The sequence below is a fragment of the Halichoerus grypus genome, chromosome 8 (genome assembly GCF_964656455.1).
Source record: "Halichoerus grypus chromosome 8, mHalGry1.hap1.1, whole genome shotgun sequence".
Taxonomy (NCBI): domain Eukaryota; kingdom Metazoa; phylum Chordata; class Mammalia; order Carnivora; family Phocidae; genus Halichoerus; species Halichoerus grypus.
In genome coordinates, this window is record NC_135719.1 from 95,145,363 (window position 1) to 95,165,954 (window position 20,592).

At 34.9% G+C, this 20,592-nt stretch overlaps 1 protein-coding gene across 15 annotated transcripts in view; it reads left to right on the plus strand.

Annotated features, from left to right (window-relative positions):
- Nucleotides 1-20,592, plus strand: part of MIA2 (MIA SH3 domain ER export factor 2) — a 110,521-nt gene that overhangs the window by 55,503 nt on the left and 34,426 nt on the right. For 10 of the 15 annotated variants that reach the window (XM_078053604.1, XM_078053603.1, XM_078053605.1 and 7 more), the window contains 10 exons: nucleotides 1,968-2,039; nucleotides 3,622-3,648; nucleotides 5,158-5,268; nucleotides 6,060-6,131; nucleotides 6,682-6,786; nucleotides 11,224-11,346; nucleotides 13,073-13,178; nucleotides 15,836-15,882; nucleotides 16,648-16,738; nucleotides 18,664-18,802. In XM_078053604.1, coding sequence (XP_077909730.1) covers nucleotides 1,968-2,039; nucleotides 3,622-3,648; nucleotides 5,158-5,268; nucleotides 6,060-6,131; nucleotides 6,682-6,786; nucleotides 11,224-11,346; nucleotides 13,073-13,178; nucleotides 15,836-15,882; nucleotides 16,648-16,738; nucleotides 18,664-18,802 — 893 coding nt within the window. The remainder of the gene's footprint in view (nucleotides 1-1,967; nucleotides 2,040-3,621; nucleotides 3,649-5,157; nucleotides 5,269-6,059; nucleotides 6,132-6,681; nucleotides 6,787-11,223; nucleotides 11,347-13,072; nucleotides 13,179-15,835; nucleotides 15,883-16,647; nucleotides 16,739-18,663; nucleotides 18,803-20,592) is intronic. The other 5 variants (XM_036109076.2, XM_078053610.1, XM_078053616.1 and 2 more) reach the window with 1 other exon arrangement.

Sequence of the window (20,592 nt, forward strand, 5' to 3'; positions counted from 1 at the left end):
AGAATACTTTAATTCCACTTGTCCCTTTTTGTCCAAGTGTTATTGCACTATATTTTGATTTTATATTTATTTAAACCTCCAAATCATTTTATTACTATTTGAAATAGTGACCATTTATTTGGATTTATCCACATGTTTATTATTTCCATTGCTATTTATTCTTTCCTTCATTTTCAGCTTCCATCTGGGATGATTTTCCTTACTTCAGAAGAATACCCTAGTCTTTCCTTTGTTTTAAAGAAATATATTTTTTAATATTTTATTTTTTTGAGAGAGAGGAAGAGTGAGAGTGAGAGAGAGAACAGGAGCAGGGCAGAGGGAGAGGGAGTGGGAGAAGCAGATTCCCCTGCAGAGCAGGGAGCCCTATGTGGGGCTGGATGCCAGGACCCTGGGATCATGACCTGAGCCGAAGGCAGACGCTTAACCAACTGAGCCACCCAGGTGCCTCACACTAGTCTTTCCTTTTGTAGAGTATATTGTTGATAAATTCTCTCAGTTTTTGTTTGTCTGATAATGTATAATGTACATTTTGTGTAATGCTGTTTACAGAATTCTAAGTTGGCAATTATTTTCTTTCTTTTCTTTTTAAGATTTAATTTACTTGTCAGAGAGAGAGAGAGAGAGAGGGCACAAGCAGGGAACAGGCTCCCTGCTGAGCAAGGAGCCCGATGCGGAACTTGATCCCAGGACTGTGGGATCATGACCTGAGCTGAAGGCAGCTGCTTAACCGGCTGAGCCACCCAGGCATCCCATATTAACCTTATTTTAATATCTTATTGCCAGTTCTTTTTTTTTTTTTTTTTAAGATTTATTTATTTATTTGAGGGGGAGAGAGAGTGAGCATAGTGGGGAGGGGCAGGGGGAAAGGGAGAGAGAATCTTATGCCGATTTCATGCTGAGTGCAGAACCTGATGTGGAACTCAGTCTCACGACTCTGAGATCATGACCTGAGCCAAATCTAAGAGTGGGGGGCTTAACCAACTGTGCCACCCAGGCTCCCCCTGACTGAAAATCTATTATTTGTGTCCTTCAAGAGTCTGTTTCTCTTGCTCATTTTTTTTTCTTGGTTCTTAGTCAAATCTTGTGTTCATCAATGCCGGGTTATATAAGAGAAAATTTGAAGCTGTGAGTGATTTTATCTTTCTCCAGTGAGGATTTACTGTTGCTTCTCATAGGCAGCTAGGCCGAGACATCAGAAATCGTAGATTACTTTAATTACAGATTAAAATGTTTGGAAGTTTGCCCTTATTTCAAGGGATTGGTCTGTTTCTGGTTTAGACTTTCTTATAAGGTAGCTAGTGTGGGTTGGTATTAGTTTCTGCTCAGTTTTTGGCCTATCCTCTGCTTTTGGACAGGGAGAAGGAAATGTCAAATGTTGGTCTTGCTTCTCTGAGGATTCCCTCTTCTATCACAAATTCTCACCCTATGGATAGCTCTGAAGCCTTCAAACATACCCTATTTTTCTGTGTGTTTTTGTCCATCTCTTCTTGTTCTGGTGAGAAGGTTTGTCCAAATAGCCTAGTCTTCCATTTAATCACTATTTTTTAAAGCATTGAAATAAGTTTATTTTGCCAAATCTTACAGCATTTTATGTTTCATATTCTTTGTTTTGCACATTTAAAGATGTTATATTGCCTGCTTGCTTTATTTGTAATATGATTTGAATTACAAGTGAAAATTTCTGATGGCCAGTTTGTATTAATTTCTCTTTAATGAATAGGCCGACTTAGGACAGTTCTCTTAGTCTTAAGGGTGAAGTTCTGCCATTTGTTACTCAAGATGGGGGGTTGTGGTATGTTAGCTGCCCTGGCTCTATTATAGTACTCATATTTGAAGAACTTAAAGCTAAGTAAATTGAGGTAAATTAAGCATACATGTGGAAGTGGATTTTGTGTCTTAGACACCTATCCAGATAAATTTAGAATAAAATTTGTAGAGTTTTTCCTTACAGTGTTGCTTTCTTTCAGTGTGAAGGCTTAGAATCATCTTTAAAGGATGCCAGTTTTGAGAAGGAGTCAACAGAAGCACAAAGTTTGGAGGTAAAAACAAATAATATAATTATAAAAGCTGGGGGTAAGATTCTTACTAAATAACATAAACTTTAAGAAAAATGTATCTCCTGAAAACTATTTTAAAGGAAATGTGAAAGAACATTGCTAGATGTTAAAACTTAAAGAAAAAGTTAATTATAGGAAATGGAACATTAGGTAGCATAAAGTATCTTAAAAATTTGAGCTCTCCTTGCTAACATTCAGTTTACTGGAACCGAGGGCCATATAGGAGCTCTTTATTTTTCATTCTTAGGAATGAAATGTATTAAGTAACCATTCCTTTTTTTAATTCCGTTTGCTCTAGAAAGGAAGAATAGGATTCATTTTCATAAATTTAGGAATAGTTGGCAGGAATAAATTATGTAAATTGTGGCAGTACGTGCCTTCACTTCATCCCCATTGTTATTGGGAGCTAACTAGAATTAGACCAAAGATTTATATTGTAAGCAGCAGTGTGCTGGTAAAGGTTTAACAGCTGGCTTTCTGAAAAGCAGGAGTCCTTATTTGTAGCATTTGCTTGGTTCTGTTGGGTAAATACTCTCAATTTCAAGGTACCAACATGATGTCACTGAATGCAGGGTTTGGAAGAGATATGTCTAGTCAGCTCTCCTGAGCCAGGTATGATTTGGCTAGTAGTAAGAAGGGAAATAATAAAAATTTGTCATTTAGCTAATCTACAACAGATTAGGGTAAATGCTGTTTGTTACTATTTAGAGATGGAAGTGTTAGAAGCATGCTAGTACTAAAGTAGAAAACAATGGACTTTGTACTTTTTTTTGGTGTATGTGTTCAGACAGTCCAGCTCGGCTGTTATCAATCACTGATGTCTGTAACCATCAGAAAGTCTATGTGTATAACACTGGATGGTAACTAACTGGAATTAAAATAGAAATTTAAAAAATCTATATTTTATGTTTCAGAATTTCCTAGTAGAGTCCAAAGGAAGTTATAAATTGAATTCCAAATGGAGCAAATTTCGTAATCTTTTCTTTCTTCATTTGTTACCTATTAATATCCTCAAGAATTTGTTGAAATTGTTTTATTTACTGACCTTCTGTTTTATCTCCTGTTCCAGTAGTAACTTATTAGTTTGATTAAAAAAGAAAGAATTGTAGAAGGCATTTAGCTTGCTAATAGAAGAGCCTAAACTGGACAGAAAAGGCATTTATTCAAGTTTGGCAATATTGTGGATAAAATAAAACACACCAATTTATTCTTAAGGAATTGAATTTACATGATCTAACAGTAAAATTTAAATGAATGTTTTGGAAGTTTTTCCTCTGATTTTTGTAATTTTAAAAAACATGTAGTGTTTATTTTTAAGCTTGGTAAACATAATATAAACTATATATGATGGAATTAAACAAATTTGATGGTTGAATCAGTAGATAAAATCAAAACAGTACAGTAATTTTGATTCAAGTCAGGGAATTCATATAATCAAATAACCAAAGTTGGGGAAATACATATAAACAAGTTTTTAGCCACTATAATATAGTATGTACTTGTTCTTTTTTTATTTTGGTCTCCATTAAATTCTTTGAATCTTTTGGTTTTTTTTTTTAACAAGTTTGTTGAAGGATCACAAATATCAGAGGTATGTTTATTACAGTATTTAAAATCCAATTGGAATAATTCAGTAACTAATCATTTAAAATTAAAAAGGTCCCAGAAAATAATTCAATGCAGAACATTATTCTGAAGCAATCTTCATTATTTTTTGAGTTTAGTTTTTATTATGTCTTTAATTTTATTAATCAGACTTATTTCTCATTTTTTCCTTTATAATGCTCTAAAGCAGAGGTTGGCAAACTATATTCTGGGCTCTCCACCTGTTTTTTTTTTTTTTTAATTTTTTTTTATTTGAGTATGGTTGATACAAATGTTAGATTAGTTTCAGGTGTACAACATAGTGATTCAACATGTCTATACTTTATGCTGTGCTCACCACAAGTATAGCTACAATCTGTCTCATCATACAATGCTATTACAGTCTCATTGACTGTATTTCCTATGCTGGACCTCTTATTTCCATGACTTATTCCATAATTGGAAGCCTGATCTCCCACTCACCTTTACTCATTTTGCCCAATCCCCCACCATCTTTCCTGTGGCATCCATCAGTTTATTTCCTGAATTTATAGGTCTGATTTTGCTTTTTGTTTGTTTATTTGTTTTGTTTTTTTAGATTCCACATATGAGTGAAATCATTTGGTATTTGTCTTTCTCAGTCTGACTTATTTCACTTAGCATAATACCTTTTAGGTCCATCCACATTGTCACAAATGGCAAGATCTCATCATTTTTTTATGGCTACGTAATATTCCATTGTGTGTATATACCACATCTTCTTTATCCATTCATCTATCGATGGACAGTTATATTGCTGCCCTATTTTAGTTATTGTAAATAATGCTGCAGTAAACATAGGGGTATATATATCTTTTTGACTTATTATTATTTTTTTTTAATAAAAAGTAGTGGAATCATTGGATCATACAGTATTTCTGTTTTCCACAGTGGCTGTACCAATTTACATTCCCAGCAACAGTGCACGAGGGTTCCTTTTTCTCCACATCCTTGCCAACACTTGTTATTTCTTGTCTCTTTTATTTTAGCCATTTTGATAGGTATGAGATGACACTTCATTGTGGTTTTGATTTGCATTTCCCTGATGATGAGTGATGGTGAGGATCTTTACATGTGTCTGTTGGCCATCTGTATGTCTTCTTTGGAGAAACGTCTATTTAGGTCCTCTGCCCATTTTTAATCAGATTGTTTGGCTTCTCCACCTGTTTTTGTAAATAAAATTTTATTGGAACACAGCCATGCTCATTCATTTACATGTCTTTGCATTCTTACTACATAGGCGTAGTTGGGACAGCGACTACATGGCCTGCAAGCCTAAAATATTTACTCTGTGGCTTTTTATAGAAAAAGTTTGCTGACCCCTGCTAGCATTGCTATTATTTAAATGGTATAAAAATGAACAAATATGTAAACTAAATTTATTTGATTTACAGTATATGTGTTTGATTATACTTGTCTGATTTATCATAACCAAAAAGTTCTATGCCTGTCTTATAAAGTTGGCTTCCTCTTTTAGGCAGTCTGTGAAAATCTGAACAAGTCTAAATCTGAACTTGAGGATGAAATACTTTTTCTGGAAAACCAATTAAAAGAAGAGAAATCTAAACATTCTGAACAAGATGAATTGGTAAGGTTTTTACATAAATGAGGAGACTGTAGGAAAAGAAAGTTACTGAATTTTAAAATATTAGTAGGTATCGGGGTGCCTGGTGGCTCATTCGGTTAAGTGTCCGACTCTTGATCTCAGATCTCAGCTCAGATCTTGATCTCCGTCATGTGTTCAAGCCCTGTGTTGGGCTTTGTGCTGGGCATGGAGCCCACTTAAAAATATATATATATATATATATTGGTATCAGTTAAAGTATTATATGCATTCTAAAAAAAATCCCCAAAATACAGAAGGCTGTTAAGTACAGAGTAAAATTTTTGAGATCCACTAGCTTTTTTTTACATGTTAGAGGTTACCATTACCATGTTAAGTTTCTTGCACATTCTTATATTTTCTATATGTACTATGAAGTGGCTCACATAAATAAAGTTGAATAATCACATACATGGTGGATTTTTTTTAATTACTCAAAAGGTATTTTGAGAACATTTTAACTTTGCTTTGGCATTTATTTTAAAATCTGTTGTAAGGAAGATCTAGATGTGTGTGATTATTTAGTAAGATATGATGTCAGTGGACTTATCTTGAGCCTATATAACTTAAATGTTATGAAATATTAAAGATGAGATGAAATATTATTGCCTAACATTCATATAAAATCTCTTTTATGGCTGACAAGTTTTCTTAGAATCCTCATTTTTTTGAGTAGATGTATTAGGTTAACAATATATCTAAGCTATGTGGTGTCTTGGAAGCTGGAGAAATTTAGTAAATAAATACTCGTTTATTGATGGATGCTGTCTTTCCAGATGGTGGATATTTCAAAAAGGATACAGTCCCTAGAAGATGAATCAAAATCTCTTAAATCACAAGTGGCTGAAGTAAGTTGAATTAGCCTAGAAGGTCTGTTGCTTTTGAAAATCATTTTAATTTTACTGTTTTATGTTTAAAGAAGAAGATAGAATACTAGAATTTGAGATACTGGGGTCTTAGATATAGTTCCTTTGTAGAAGGTACTTCAGGAAGGTTCATTTTTTTTGTTGGACAGGTATTTATTGAGTTCTTCCTATGTACTGGTCATTGTTGAAAGTGCTTGGCACTTAACATTAGTAGACAAAATAGGAAAGCTCTCATCTAGTTTAAATTCTAGTAAGAGAGGCAGGTAATAAAAAGTTAACAAAATTTGCTACATAGTACATAAAAGATTACAAGTGGTTAAATCCTTTATCCAAGGCCACATGGCAAGTTCCTGGCAGAGCCATGACTGGACCCTGATTCTAGACTAGCCTTTTTTCTGCTATCCCTACGCTGCCTTTCCTATTAATATTGGCATGTTTTTGACTTTAATTCCATGTTTTAGGGAGTATGTATAAAAAAGAGCTATTGTATTAAATTAATTCTTATAAGCTTGATATGTTGTGTTTTACTTAGGCCAAAACAACCTTTAAAATATTTCAAATGAATGAAGAACGACTTAAGATAGCTATAAAAGATGCTTTGAGTGAAAATTCCCAACTTCAGGAAAGCCAGAAACAGGTTTGTACTCTATAGGGACTTTTAAACTGTGAATATGTAATTATAAATGTTCTGGGCATACTCAAGACTGACCCATGCTAGGGGCAAGGTTAGGCTTTTCCTGGAAAACAGGAGAGCAGGACAATCTCCCGTATATCCTTTGGTGTCTCTTTTGTATAGGGTGCAAAGTGTATACTCCTGGCACCTTGTTTCTTCAGTAGTTAGAGTAATCCAGGGCAAATTTTAGTAATCACAGCAAATAGCATTTAGTACCAACTCGTCAAAGCCAGACTGAAGGAGGGCAGAGAATACACATGAGAATTATCTTGAAGCTATGGGTCTGGGGCCTAAAGATAGAAACAGTTCTGATGGTAGATCAAATGAGGATTTAGCTTTTACCCTCTTCTTCATATATATTAGACACTCTCAGACACGCAAATATGTTTTCTGTCCCACTATTCTCCCAGTATAGTTAAAATTTTTCCATGGGAAAATTTTTCATTGATTACATTATTTACAGTTCTTTAAATGTTACAGCTGAGCCACACGATGTGCTCTGACTACATGCTCTGTTTTACCCAACATTTTCTTTGCTCTAGGGTTAGTAATTGTTTTGTTTCCTACATAGCTGTCTATGTGTCTGTCTTCTGGAGATGCTGAATATCTTATTTATGCATTCAAATGCTGTTTTCTGGAGATTTAAATATCTTATTTATGCATTCAAATGCTTTGATAATTGACTGTTTTTTTTTTTTTTTTTGAAGCAATCCTTCCTGGGGTCTTCCATCCTCCTGATTTGATAGGAAGTTATTCTCTGGGTCTGTTAATGCTTCTGTTGTCCTGAGATTTCACTTCACTCCCATCTTTCCCTTTGTCTTTCTCCTGTGTTGGATCTTCTATTTCCTGTATCCAAGACTTGCTCTTTTGTGGTTAATTCTCTTGATTAGCTTCTTGAGAAAAAGGTATACAAGCTAACTTCTAAAAAAATGTGCATCTTCTTGAGAATGTCTTCTCTCAAAGTTACTGACATTTTGGTTGGATATCTTCTGGGCTTAAATTTTTTTTTTTCTTGAAATTTTGACATTATTGATCCATGGTGTTCGTTTTCCAGTATTGCTTTTGAGAAGTCAAATGCTACTTGGATTACTGGATCTGTTTTTGTGATCTGCTCTTTTCCTCCCTGGAACCTTTTAATATCTTTCATTGTTTCTAGTTCTCCAAAATGTCATGATGATGCAGGGTCTTTTTTCATACATTTGTTGGAATGTCTGGAACTCTTAGTCTGGAAACTCTTGCTCTTGATTCAGTTCTGGGATATTGCTACACGCTTTTTTGGGGATTTTTATATGATTATACGGTAATTATTTGAGGATGTCCTCTTTGATTTTCTTGTTTATATGGAAGTTTCGTTGACTTATTCTTCTATATTTTTCAATTTTAAGTATTTTGTTTTGTTTTGCTTATGCCTCTTCTTTATATATGGATGCCATGTTCTTATCTTGCTGAGGATATTTTTTCTTTTTTCTTTTTGAAGTGTTTGTTTCAGTTCCCTGAGTTGTCTTGTTTCCTCTATTTTCTGTTTTTGTCTATGTCTTTTATTTAAGAGCTTCTTTTTAAAGCAGATATTAGGTGATTCACTGCAATCTGCTTATTTATTTTTTTAAAAGATTTTATTTATTTATTTGAGAGAGAGAGATAGCGAGAGAGAGCACGAGCAGGGAGGAGAGGGAAAAGCAGGTCCCCGCTGAGCAGGGAGCCTGATGCTGACTCAGTCCCAGGACCCTGGGATCATGACCCGAGCAGATGCTCAACCAACTGAGCAACCCAGGTGCCCACAGTCTGTTCATTTAATAGTGGAACTTTCCATGTCTAATTGGGAGCTCTGTGTGTGTTATTGGGAGGTTCTTCTGTAGGGTAATCTGCCTAGGATGTTTCATTGGATGATCCCCAATTATTGGTATCTGAAGATCATTTTCTACAGGGATGATACCTCCTCAGTTTCTATTTGAGAGGTAGAAGCCCATTTGCCAACAGTGAGATAAACAGAGAGGTAAGGCTTGTTGGTTTGTCACTATTCAGTAAGTCATCTTTCACTTAATACCTTTATGTTTTCAATATTTTACTCACACTTTCACCTGGGCCAGGTATCCCAGAGTTTCATTTTCCACTTCTCCAGAGAATAACTTTCTGGGCTTTTGCCAGATGTGTATATGTGTGTAAATATGTGTGTGTGCATGTGTGCATGCATGTGAAAGATGAGGGTGGGTGGGAGGGATGGATGGAGAGTAAGAATGTATGTATATGTATGTGCAGGGAGAACATGAGGGACTTTCTAACTTTTTTTATACATACTTTCAGGCAGTCCTCCTCTTTTCAATCCCACTTACACCCCTAGTGTTAGTGCCTCCAAATTATGAGCATTTTGGGTTGTATGAAATCAACCTGCATTTGGACTTTCCCATCTTCTGAGTAAATTTCAGCTTTGATGGTCTGCTAAATCTTTTACTATACTTCTTTCTCTTTCTACTTCCCCCCCCCCCCCCCCCCAGAGAGAGTGAGTTGGCGGGAGGGAGAGTGAGAAGGGAGAGGGAGAGAATCTTAAGCAGGACGCCCAGTGCGGAGCCTGACATGGGACTCAGTCTCAAGACCCTGAGATCAGGACCTGAGGCGAAATCAAGAGTCAGATGCTCAACTGACTGAGCCACCCAGGTGCCCCTCTACTTTCCACATCTAGAATTACCTTTTTCCTTATTGCCTGTTTTCTTTTTTCTTGTGGGTTTATGCTGCTGCTTTTTTTCCTTTTCCTAAGTCTCTTAGTAGATTTACTCTCATCTTAATAGATTGCAGGAGAAAGTGGTGGTAAACCTTGTGTTAAATTGCTCTGTTGAAATAAAAACTGGCCTTTTCTATCTTGAAAAAATTTCACCTAGATTGTCTTCCTCTTTTTTTTTTTTTTTAAGATTATTTATTTGAGAGAGAGGGGTGGGGAGTGGCAGAGGGAGAGGGAGAGAGAAACTTAAACAGACTCCATGCTGAGCGTGGAACCTGACACGGGCCTTGGTCTGCAACCCTGAGTTCATGACCTGAGCCAAAATCAAGAGTCATACGCTCAACCAGCTCTGCCGCCCAGGCACCCCTCCGATTGTCTTACTCTTTACACCTGCTTTCATCTAACTCCTTTTTAATAACTAAAGTTCTTGAAATCAACTATTCTATATTCACTGATGCCATGTTCTAATTCACTCCTTCCCTGACTTCTTAAGACTGCTGGGTATGTAATTTCTTCTTCTTCCTTTTTTTTTTTTAGATTTTTATTTATTTATTTGAGAGAGAGAGTGAGAGAAAGCGAGCACGAGTGGGGGTGGGGGGGGCAGATGGAGAGGGAGAAGCAGACTCCCTGCTGAGCAGGCAGCCTTATGTGGGGTTCTATCCCAGGACTCTGGGATTATGATCCTAGCTGAAGGCAGATGCCTAACCTACTGAGCCACCCAGGTGCCCCTGGGTATCCAGTTTCTTTAGTAACTCTCTAGAGTCCATCTAATCACAAAATTCAGGTTTTTGTCTTCAATCCTCATTTGTTTTTAATCTGTTGGTGTCCTCTTAATTCTGTTATACACATGTAGAAAAAGTTTAGTTTTCTTGTGCTAGGAAATATGCTTATGAAGCCTTAGTTTTGCAGAGAAATCCAATAATTACTGTTCAATAGAATTGAGTTTTAAAGATTTAATAAATTTGGACTTTTCTTTCATATTTATATGGCCCATTTCTTTTGTGAATTGGTTGCTCATTCATTTTTTTCCTGTTTTTCTTATTGACTTCTAAGAGATTTTTGCATGTTAAGGTTATCAATCTTTTGTTGCATATGTATAAGAATTCCTTTCTAGTTACTTGTTTGTTTTTAGATTTTGTGTTATTTTTTGATTTGTGAAGCTTTTAAGTGTTATATAATCAAGTCTGTTTTATAACAATCCTTACCTTTTGTATCATGTTCAAAAAGTATTTCCTATAAAAGTATATACAGTAAAAGACTGTTTATGCAGAATTTGATCTATTCCAGTTTAGTGGTATCTCTGGAAGTTTAGTTAACTACAAAACAGCACATGATTTAAAAAAAATATAGGACTTAAGGGATGGTAAGAAATGACCAAATCTAACATATATATATGTCTCAAAAAGCCTTTTATTTGGTCTAAGTTTATTATGTAAATCAGTTGAACAGTGTTTAAGTTTAAGTGTCTCTTATTTTACATTATCCTTCTTGAAAATTCTTTGAAAACGGGAGCCTGCCCTTCATTCCCTTCTTTCCTTCCTTCATCCCTCCCCCCTTTACTTCTTAGCAACACATTGTGTTGTATAATATCTATTAATGATACATCTAAATATATAAATAAATTCCTTTACACATAAGTATGAAAAATAATGAGTTGCTTTTTTGTTTTGGTGGGGTTTGAATTTTAGCTTTTACAAGATGCTGAAGAATGGAAAGAACAAGTGAGTCAACTTAATAAACAGAAAATAACTTTTGAAGACTCCAAAGTATATGCAGAACAAGTTCTGTGTGATAAAGAAAATCAGATCAAGGTAAGTGGCCCCCCTGGTTTTAGTGACTGAGTCAGCTGGAATTTTGTACTAATTCTGAAATTTGAAAATTTTTGTCTTAGTAACTTTTATTTTTATAATTATTTGGTCAAATTTGAGCATGTGTACTTCTTTGGCATTCATTTTAATTTGTACCAGTATTGTCATTCTTGCTCCCAAATGCTGCTTGAAGACTCACAGATTTGTAACATATATATTATGTAATAGTGTATACTAATTATATAATATATAATATATTAATGTATATTATTGATATTATATATTATTAATATATATGATCTATATAAATCATTATTCTATGTGTCCTTTTTCTCCTTTGCTCTGTATTTTACCCTAGGTATTTAATGAAGAAAGAAAAAGAATAGTGGATTTTACCTTTGTCTTTAGACTGCCATCTGTTTCTATTGATAAGATGTTGGAAAGAATTTTAGAAATTGGACAGATGAAGTGATATGTATTGGCTAGATGTCTGTAATACCTAGATTAGCTGGTGTATGTACTTTCATGGAGATGAATACTTTTCAAAAAATAAGTCTAATTGAAACTTGACTCTAATAGGAATATAATAATTGATATTATTGTAGGATTTGTTCATTTTTTCCTACTCCTTATTTGCCTCATTCTACCCTTTTTCTTTCCTGTTCTTTTAAATCTTATGTTTTCAAGCTGCAAACAGATACCCAGGTGTGAGTATCAAGTAATAAGATGTAAAACTAATATTCTGTAATCTACGCAGTGAAGTGGAGGTTGCCATCTTGAAACCTATATATTTATGCTCTTTACGTTGTTACTAAGAATGTTTTTTTTTAAATTTTATTTTATTATGTTATTATGTATCCCCCCACCCCCCACTAAGAATGTTTTTAAGATTCCAGCTTTAGGAGTTGTATTCATAATTTGGGATATTGCTTTATTTTTTTCCCTAATCTTACCCTACTAAAGAACTTGGGATTCTTCCTAAACAGAACAAGAATGAGATGCTAATCTCAAGCTCAGTCAAAGCTGTAAGCCATGTTATTTATGCCTGGAATTCTCAAGAGGGAAGAGATTGAAGGGTAGAAATTATAGAGCAGAATGGGTTTTTAGGTGGGTCCTTCCACAGAAATGCATGGCACAGTCATTTTATTACCTATAGTGCTAGAAAATCTTTCTTTATTTGAGAAAATTCAAAAAGTACTGTTGGAAAACCTGTAATGTACCAATTCAGATTCTGTTCTATAATTTTTTTTCTTTATCTCAGTTGAACTCCTCACCTAATCATTTATTTGAAAAAAATCAGATCTGTAAAGTCTGTGATCTTTTTATATATCATGTGTCTCACTTGCGGATTTGTTTGACCTCACACAAAATTTACTCTCATGTTAATGGCCACTCTTATTTGTGGCATGTGAAGAATGTCCTATAAGAAAATGTTTTGTTACTTTATAGTCATGTGATGTATTTAGCAAAAATGGGCCATTATCAAGTATTGTATTTGATTTAGGAATAAACAGGTTTGGTTTTTAACTTGTAGAGTTTAATAGTCAATAAATGTTACAGCTTTTCAGAGTATTTACATATCTTAGTATCAGCTGGTGAATAAGAGCTCATATACTGTTATCTCGGTAGATTGATTTTTAAACTGTGACTGCACATTCAGAAGTTGTAAATCAATTAGCAAAAGGCATTACCCTCTTTCTCTTTTTTCCCTTTTTTGCTAAATGTCAAGTCTCTTACTGAACGCTTGATAAAGATGAAAGATTGGGCTGCTGTGCTGGGAGAAGACATAACAAACGATGATAACTTGGAGTTGGAAATGAGTGAATCAGAAAATGGTACGCAGTTGGGTATTATTAAGTCATGATTCATCCTCTTTTGCTAAAAATGATGAGCCTGTTGTATTTTCTTTTAGTTCCCTATGTGCACCATGGTCCTTTTTTTTTTTTTTTTTTGGCTCTCAAGTTTTTTTTTTTTTTTTTAATTTAAATTCAGTTAATTAACATATAATGTATTATTAGTTTCAGAGGTAGAGGTCAGTGATCCATCAGTCTTATATAATACCTAGTGCTCATCACATCACGTGCCCTCCTTAATGTCCATCACCCAGTTATACCATTCCCCACCTCCCTCTCCTCCAGCAACTCTCAGTTTATTTCCTGTGATTAAGAGTCTCTTTGTTTCCCTCTCTGGTTTTGTCTTATTTTATTTTATACTCTCTTCCCCTATGATCCTCTGTTTTGTTTCTTAAATTCCACATATCAGTGAGATCATATGATAATTGTTTTTCTCTGATTGACTTATTTTGCTTAGCATAATACCCTCTAGTTTCATCCATGTTGTTGCAAATGGCAGGATTTCATTTTTTTTATGTCTGCGTAGTATTCCATTGTGTATATATACAATATATACACACACCACATCTTTTTATTCATTCATCTTTGATGGACATCTGGGCTCTTTCCATAGTTTGGCTATTGTGGACATTGCTGCTATAAACATTGGGGTGTAGGTACCCCTTCAGATCACATTTGTATCTTTGGGGTAAATACCCAGTAGTGCAATTGCTGGGTCGTAGGGTAGCTTTGTTTTCAACTTTTTGAGGAACCTCCATACTGTTTTCCAGAGTGGCTGTACTAGCTTGCATTTCCACCAACAGTGTAGGAGGGTTCCCCTTTCTCCGCATCCTTGGTTTCATGACTTGTTTAATTTAGCCATTCTGACTGGTGTGAGGTGGTATATCATTGTGGTTTTGGTTTGTATTTCCCTGATGCTGAGTGATGTTGAGCATGTTTTCATGTGTCTGTTGGCCATTTGTGTGTTTTCTTTGGAGAAATACCTGTTTATATCTTCTGCCCATTTCTTGATTGGATTATTTGTTTTTTGTGTGCACCATGTTCTTTTTTCTTTTTTTTAAGATTTTATTTATTTATTTGACAGGGAGAGCGAGAGAGCACAAGCAGGGGGAACAGCAGAGGGAGAGGGAGAAGCAGGCTCCCTGCTGAGCAGGGAGCCCGATGCGGGGCTCAATCCCAGGACCCTGGGATCATGACCTGAGCCGAAGGCAGATGCTTAACCATCTGAGCCACTGAGGCACCCCTGTGTGCACCATATTCTTTTTTTTTTTTTTTTTTTTTAAAGATTTTATTTATTTATTTGACAGACAGAGAGATAGCAAGAGCAGGAACACAAGCAGGGCGAGTGGGAGAGGGAGAAGCAGGCTTCCCGCCGAACAGGGAGCCCGATGTGGGACTCGATCCCAGGACCCTGGGATCATGACCTGAGCCGAAGGCAGACGCTTAACGACTGAGCCACCCAGGCGCCCAAGCACCATATTCTTTATGCAGTTCTTCTTTGGCACATCTTCTTCATCTGTCTCTAATACTCTGTCCCTCTCTCACCATCCCTTACTGTTAAGCTTCAGTTGGAATACTGCCTTTTCAGTAAATCTTTCTCCCAACTCCTCGGACAGATTTACAGCTTCTTTCCTCCCTGTTCTTTTTATATATTGTCCATCTTTGTTACAGCAATTTTCACATTGCATCATAATAATTTCAATGCCTGTTTTTCCCTGTCATGTCAGCTAATCAGATGGATGGGTGGGTAGTTTAAAAAATGAGTGTTATATAGATGAATACCTTAGGATACTGTTTTTGTTTGTTGTTTAAATTAGATGGCTCAGTACTTTAATCCTGTCCATCTCAAATTGTTATTACCACTGCTGGTTGCAGTCTGGAAACTCAGGCAGGAGTTAGGTTCAATATAGCCGCTCACTGTATTTTCAAACCAGTTCCTTTGACTTGAAAAAAGAATTTTTTGTTGACATAATTATAGATTCATTGGAAGTTGCAAAAAGAGTACAGAAGTGTTTTGTGTATCTTTTATTAGTTTTCCCCAGCTCTTCTGACTTTGTGTCTTGTCTCTTTTTTCTCCTTCTACCCCCTGCATAATTAGCAAATTTATTAAGGAGCAGAAGATACGATTTTTTTTGTAAATTTCTTTGGTGATAACATTAGTGCACTGAAGAAAATTGCATTCCTAAAGTGAACACATGTGTTCTGTTTGTACTTTTTCACTTCTGCTTTATCTTACAAGAAGCAATTCCTTTTGTAATGAGAAAATGCGTGCTTGTTTAATGTTATTTAAGTTTGGAGTATGATTCCACTTACATTTTGTATGCTGAAAGATTCCAAGAATAGTCGAGACTGTGGACTGTATTTAGGTGAATACCAGATTCTTATTATAAATTTGTTCTTGGAGTGAGTAGTGAAGAACCTCGTTAAATGAAATTATGGTACTTCCAGTACTTTATTGTTTAGCTTCTTGGGAGCATGTCCAAGGCCATCCTGCCTTATATCAAATTCTTTATTAAAGCAAAAAGAGGGATTATAAGGCTCTAGTTGTCTGAACTAAAAAAATCATTTGGATGTCTGTTGTGGCGTGGCACTATTTTCCCAATTTATTGGTTTTTTTTCTTCTTTTTTTTTTTACATAGATAATCAACCAAAAGGAGCTTTGAAGAAGCTGATTCATGCTGCTAAGGTTTGCATTACTACATAAATATAAAGAATATAGAGAAGGAAATAGAACTTGGATTAAACCTGTAGGTCCTTAGTAATTATTTTAAAAGTCCGTTTTATAGTTGCCACCATAGAAGCGATGCAGATTTTCAGAAGTGATCAGCATTTTCTTTATCAATTGCTTTTTTCTTTTTTATAATAACTTTAGAAATTCATATTGTTAATTTTTAGAATTTATCAGAATACAAATTTTTAAGGTCTGGACTAATGTTTTTGGATAAGGAATATATTAAAAATATTTAGTGTATTTTCTCTCATATTTCTGACTTTGAACATTCTTCTTCCTCTGGTCTCAATATTTTCCTATTCCTGTTGCCCCATATCCTAAATTGAGAAGTAAATGCTGGGTTCAGTTTCTTCTACTTTATCCCTTCTCTTTTCCATTGTAGTAGTGGTTATCTTGATCTTTACTGAACTATGTGAAGTCTTGGTAACGTACTTTGAAGCTTGCTTTGATTAAAACTTCTGTGTTGAAAGTAAATAGAATGAAAATATCCACTTTTTAAGGATCAGTCATTGATCTCTCTCTGTTCTGATATTTACAACTACTGATGACTTAACTTTTCAAGATGGAAGCTGCATTGTTGATTAATGCATTCTAGGTGATAATTTCATCAGAGTGATAAAAAAACTTCAAAAGGTTGGGATAGTATAGTGAGATTTTTTGTTTTTCCTTTTTTGGTATAACTGATTAATGTTGCTTTTTTCCTTCTTCCATTCTCTGAAGTTAAATGCTTCTTTAAAAACCCTGGAAGGAGAAAGAAACCAAATTTACATTCAATTATCTGAAGTAGATAAGACAAAAGAAGAGCTTACAGGTAGGTTATATCTCCTTATCCAGAATGGTACTGTTAACTGAATCAATTATGCAAAAGCCCAGTTCGATTGTTTTTATAACTTTTACTTTTGTTTCTGATTTGTGAAAAATTAGTACTGAGTTTTTTGTTGGTGGTAAAGCCTGATTATCAGTTTCCTCCATATTCATATGAAATAAAAATAATGAAATTATTTTAAAAAAACATGTAAAACCATACATATCTTTGAATTTCAGTGTTATATGTGTGATATGGTTTTAGATGTTAAAAAGTAGCAAATTAAAACTGTTAACTTTTAAAAGATCATCCCTATGATCCAGTTTTACCAGAGATGATATCCAGCATTAATGTCTGTTAAATGACTGTTCTTGGCATTGGCTTAAAGCCTAGGTCAACAGATTTCTTCTGATGTAGATTTAAAAATTTCTGTGGAAAGACAGGTATGCACATTAAAATCATTTAATGTTAGCATATTTACTTTAAACTTTCCTTTTGATATATATGATTAATTGATAGATGAATAATTATGTGCCTTTAGAGTAATTAGAATGCCATTACATATGATTAGTAAAATTTTAATGCTTGTTAGTATGATTTTGTGATTTTTGAAACTGCCCTCTACACAGAATAAGTTTTGCCTTTCTTTTTTTTTTTTTTCCCTAAAGATTTTATTTATTTATTTGACAGAGACAGAGATAGCAAGAGCAGGAACACAAGCAGAGGGAGTGGGAGAGGGAGAAGCAGGCTTCCCCTCGAGGAGGGAGCCTGATGTGGGACTCGATCCCAGGACCCTGGGATCATGACCTGAGCCGAAGGCATACGCTTAACGACTGAGCCACCCAGGCGCCCAATAAGTTTTGCCTTTCATTAAGATTTGTGGTGGGGGCGCCTGGCTGGCTTAGTCGGTAGCGGTAACCATGCGATTCTTAATCTCAGGGTCATGAATGCAAGCCCCACATTGTGTGTGGAGCCTACTTAATAAAAAAGATTTGTGGTTATGATTTATATACATGTTTTGGGAGATGGCACCTCAGTCTTAGAGGAAGTCAAAGGTGGAGTTATGATGTTGGAAGATAAATGGTTTTTAATAACAATGCACTAATTATCTAGCACTCGTAATTACTTAGAATTGTTAATTTTTGTTTTATAGATAATTCTTTTAGGTGGGTTAGCATTTGAAACAAGTTAAAACTGATATTTTTCTCTCCAATCTTGATCTGGATTAAGCTAGGATGATTTTGTACCATTTCTTATCAGAAGATCGAAATTTCTGGCCTGACTTATAACATATATCTCAATTTTGCTTAAAAGGAGGGATGGCTAGAAGTTAAGTATTAACCTGTAAACTTGTTACTAGAGAAAAATAGGAATTGTTCATCATGTGGAAGTAGTTTCACAGGGAATGGTTTTTTTTTGTAAAGATTTTTTTTTTTTTTTTGGTGACAGTGCGCTGCTAGCGGCACTAGCCTGAGCAGGGCAGGAGGGCAGAGGGAGAAGCGGGCTCCCTGCTGAGCAAGGAGCCTGATGGGGGACTTGATCCCAGCCAAAGGCAGACACTTAACCAACTGAGCCACTTAGGCGCCCACAGGAAATGTTGAACTAAAATATTTCTTTCCCTTCAGAACTCTCATCTCCATAACCTTCATGAGAATTTTACTGGTTTTTGGCACCCTAACTGAAAATTAGATGCTGGAATTAGAATATTGAAGGTTTTGGGAAATCTTGGAGTAATAAAAAAGTTGTAACAGTTTATCTAGTTCTTTAATTAAAATATTAAAAAGCATTTAGGTGAACAAAATACACATTTTCTGTTGGAAAGAATTTCATTTATTAATAATTTATTATTTTTGATAATTTTAATCTTTATGAAATATTAATGTGCATCTCAAAATGTTTACTCCTTTGTGATTTTTAAAAATTTTCTATAGAGTGTATTAAAAATCTCCAGACTGAACAAGCATCTTTGCAGTCAGAAAATATACAATTTGAAAGTGAGAATCAAAAGCTTCAGCAGAAACTTAAAGTAATGACCGAATTGTATCAAGAAAATGAAATGACACTTCACAGGTAATAAAAATTACATTGATAACTTCACTGTATGGCAAGTAAAATAGTTAAAAATAGTGCATATTCAACTTATGTGATATTCAAAGTACTCAATTTATGATTGGGTAATATTCATCAGTTCATTTTTAAGGAAGTTATTTGATCTTGAAACACTTTTTCTTCTGAATCTGACCATTTTTCATGCCTCCCCTACTATGAGTCTCATCTAAACCATCATCAGTTAGTGCCTGGTTTATTGCAGTAGCCTTATGAGTAGTTTTTTTCCACTTAACTTCCTGCACAGTTGTCTCCAGTGGCATGACCCTTCTAAAACATAAATTATGGGTATTGTCACTGTCTTGTTTGCAAACTCCAAGTGCCTTCATGTAACACTTGGAATTTAATCCAAAGCTTTTATATGGCCTACAAGACTCTGTAAGATCTGACCTTTGGCTACCTCTTTTTTTTTTTTTTTCCTTTTTCCTGGTTATGCCTCTAATTTTAGCTTATTCATTTTCTTTTTCCTTCATTACCCTCCAGCACACTGGCCTTTCTCGATGATCTTTAGCATGCTAAGCACATCTGTACCTCAGGGCCTTTTGCACTTGCTCTTTCTGCCTTGAACTGGTATTCCCCTGTATAAGGTTAAATCCTTCATTTCATTTGGGTCTAGGTTCAAATGTTGCTTCAAAGAATCTTTCCCTGGTTACCCTAACAAAGATAATACCTGCAATTCCCTATCCCCTTGTCTTGCTTTATTTTTCTTTATAGCCCTTATAGTCCTCTGATGAATATCTTTTTTTTTTTTAATCTTCCCAACATTAAATGTAAACTCCATGAGAGAATTACTTTATTCTCTTTTCTTCTGTATTTCTGGTTCCTAATATTCTGTCTGGCACATGGTAGTTATTCAATAAACATTTGTTGAATATATGAATAAATATGTTAGTACCTTTATATATTAGAGTGAAAGTTTCTGTGCATGTGTGTACTGATGCCTGAATGCATAGAAACACAGAAGACTGTTAAGATACCTATCTGGAGACTCCAGATTTTCAAATACCACTATAGGACATATTTTTCATCATAAAAGGAAATAAAATATAACTTGATTTAATTAATGTAATTTCAAGCCCCTTTAATGAAAGTTATTACAGTCGATCTTCATCATTTGTAGTTTCTGTATTTGCAAATTTACCTACTTGAGAAAACTTACTTTTAACCCCAAACCAGTACTCACGGAGCTGTAGTGGTCATTCTTAGACATGCACAGAACGGCAAAAAATGTGAATTGCCCAGTGTGCACGTTCCCAGTCTGCTTTTGTATTTCAGCTCTTATTTTGTAAACAGGTGTCCTTTTTGCATTATATGTAGTTGCCATGTTTTTGTGCTTTTTGTCAAAAGATAACCTTTGTTCGGACATGAGGTATAATGCTATTGGCCATGAGTTCATTATTAATAAACCAACAATAGATGTTAAATAAGGTGTGTTTAAACCAACACACATAAAACAGGGTTATGTATTGACTGGTAGATGAAAATGCTGTCACCAGAGCATACAGAAACCTAATTCTGCTTCCCTTAAGAGCACTGGTGCAGTATTTGCTAATTTAGGATTTGTGGTGACTTTAGAAAACATAACTAATGGGAATGAGATTCTTTTTATGTATTTGGAAACTGGTAGAAAATACCAACGTTACATTGCCATCAGGATGCTGGGGGATTTGTTTAGCTCTGTCATTGCCAAGCTGTATACTTCAATCATTCTTTGGGGTCCATTCAAAAATTCAAAACTTGCTGTTCATCATGGA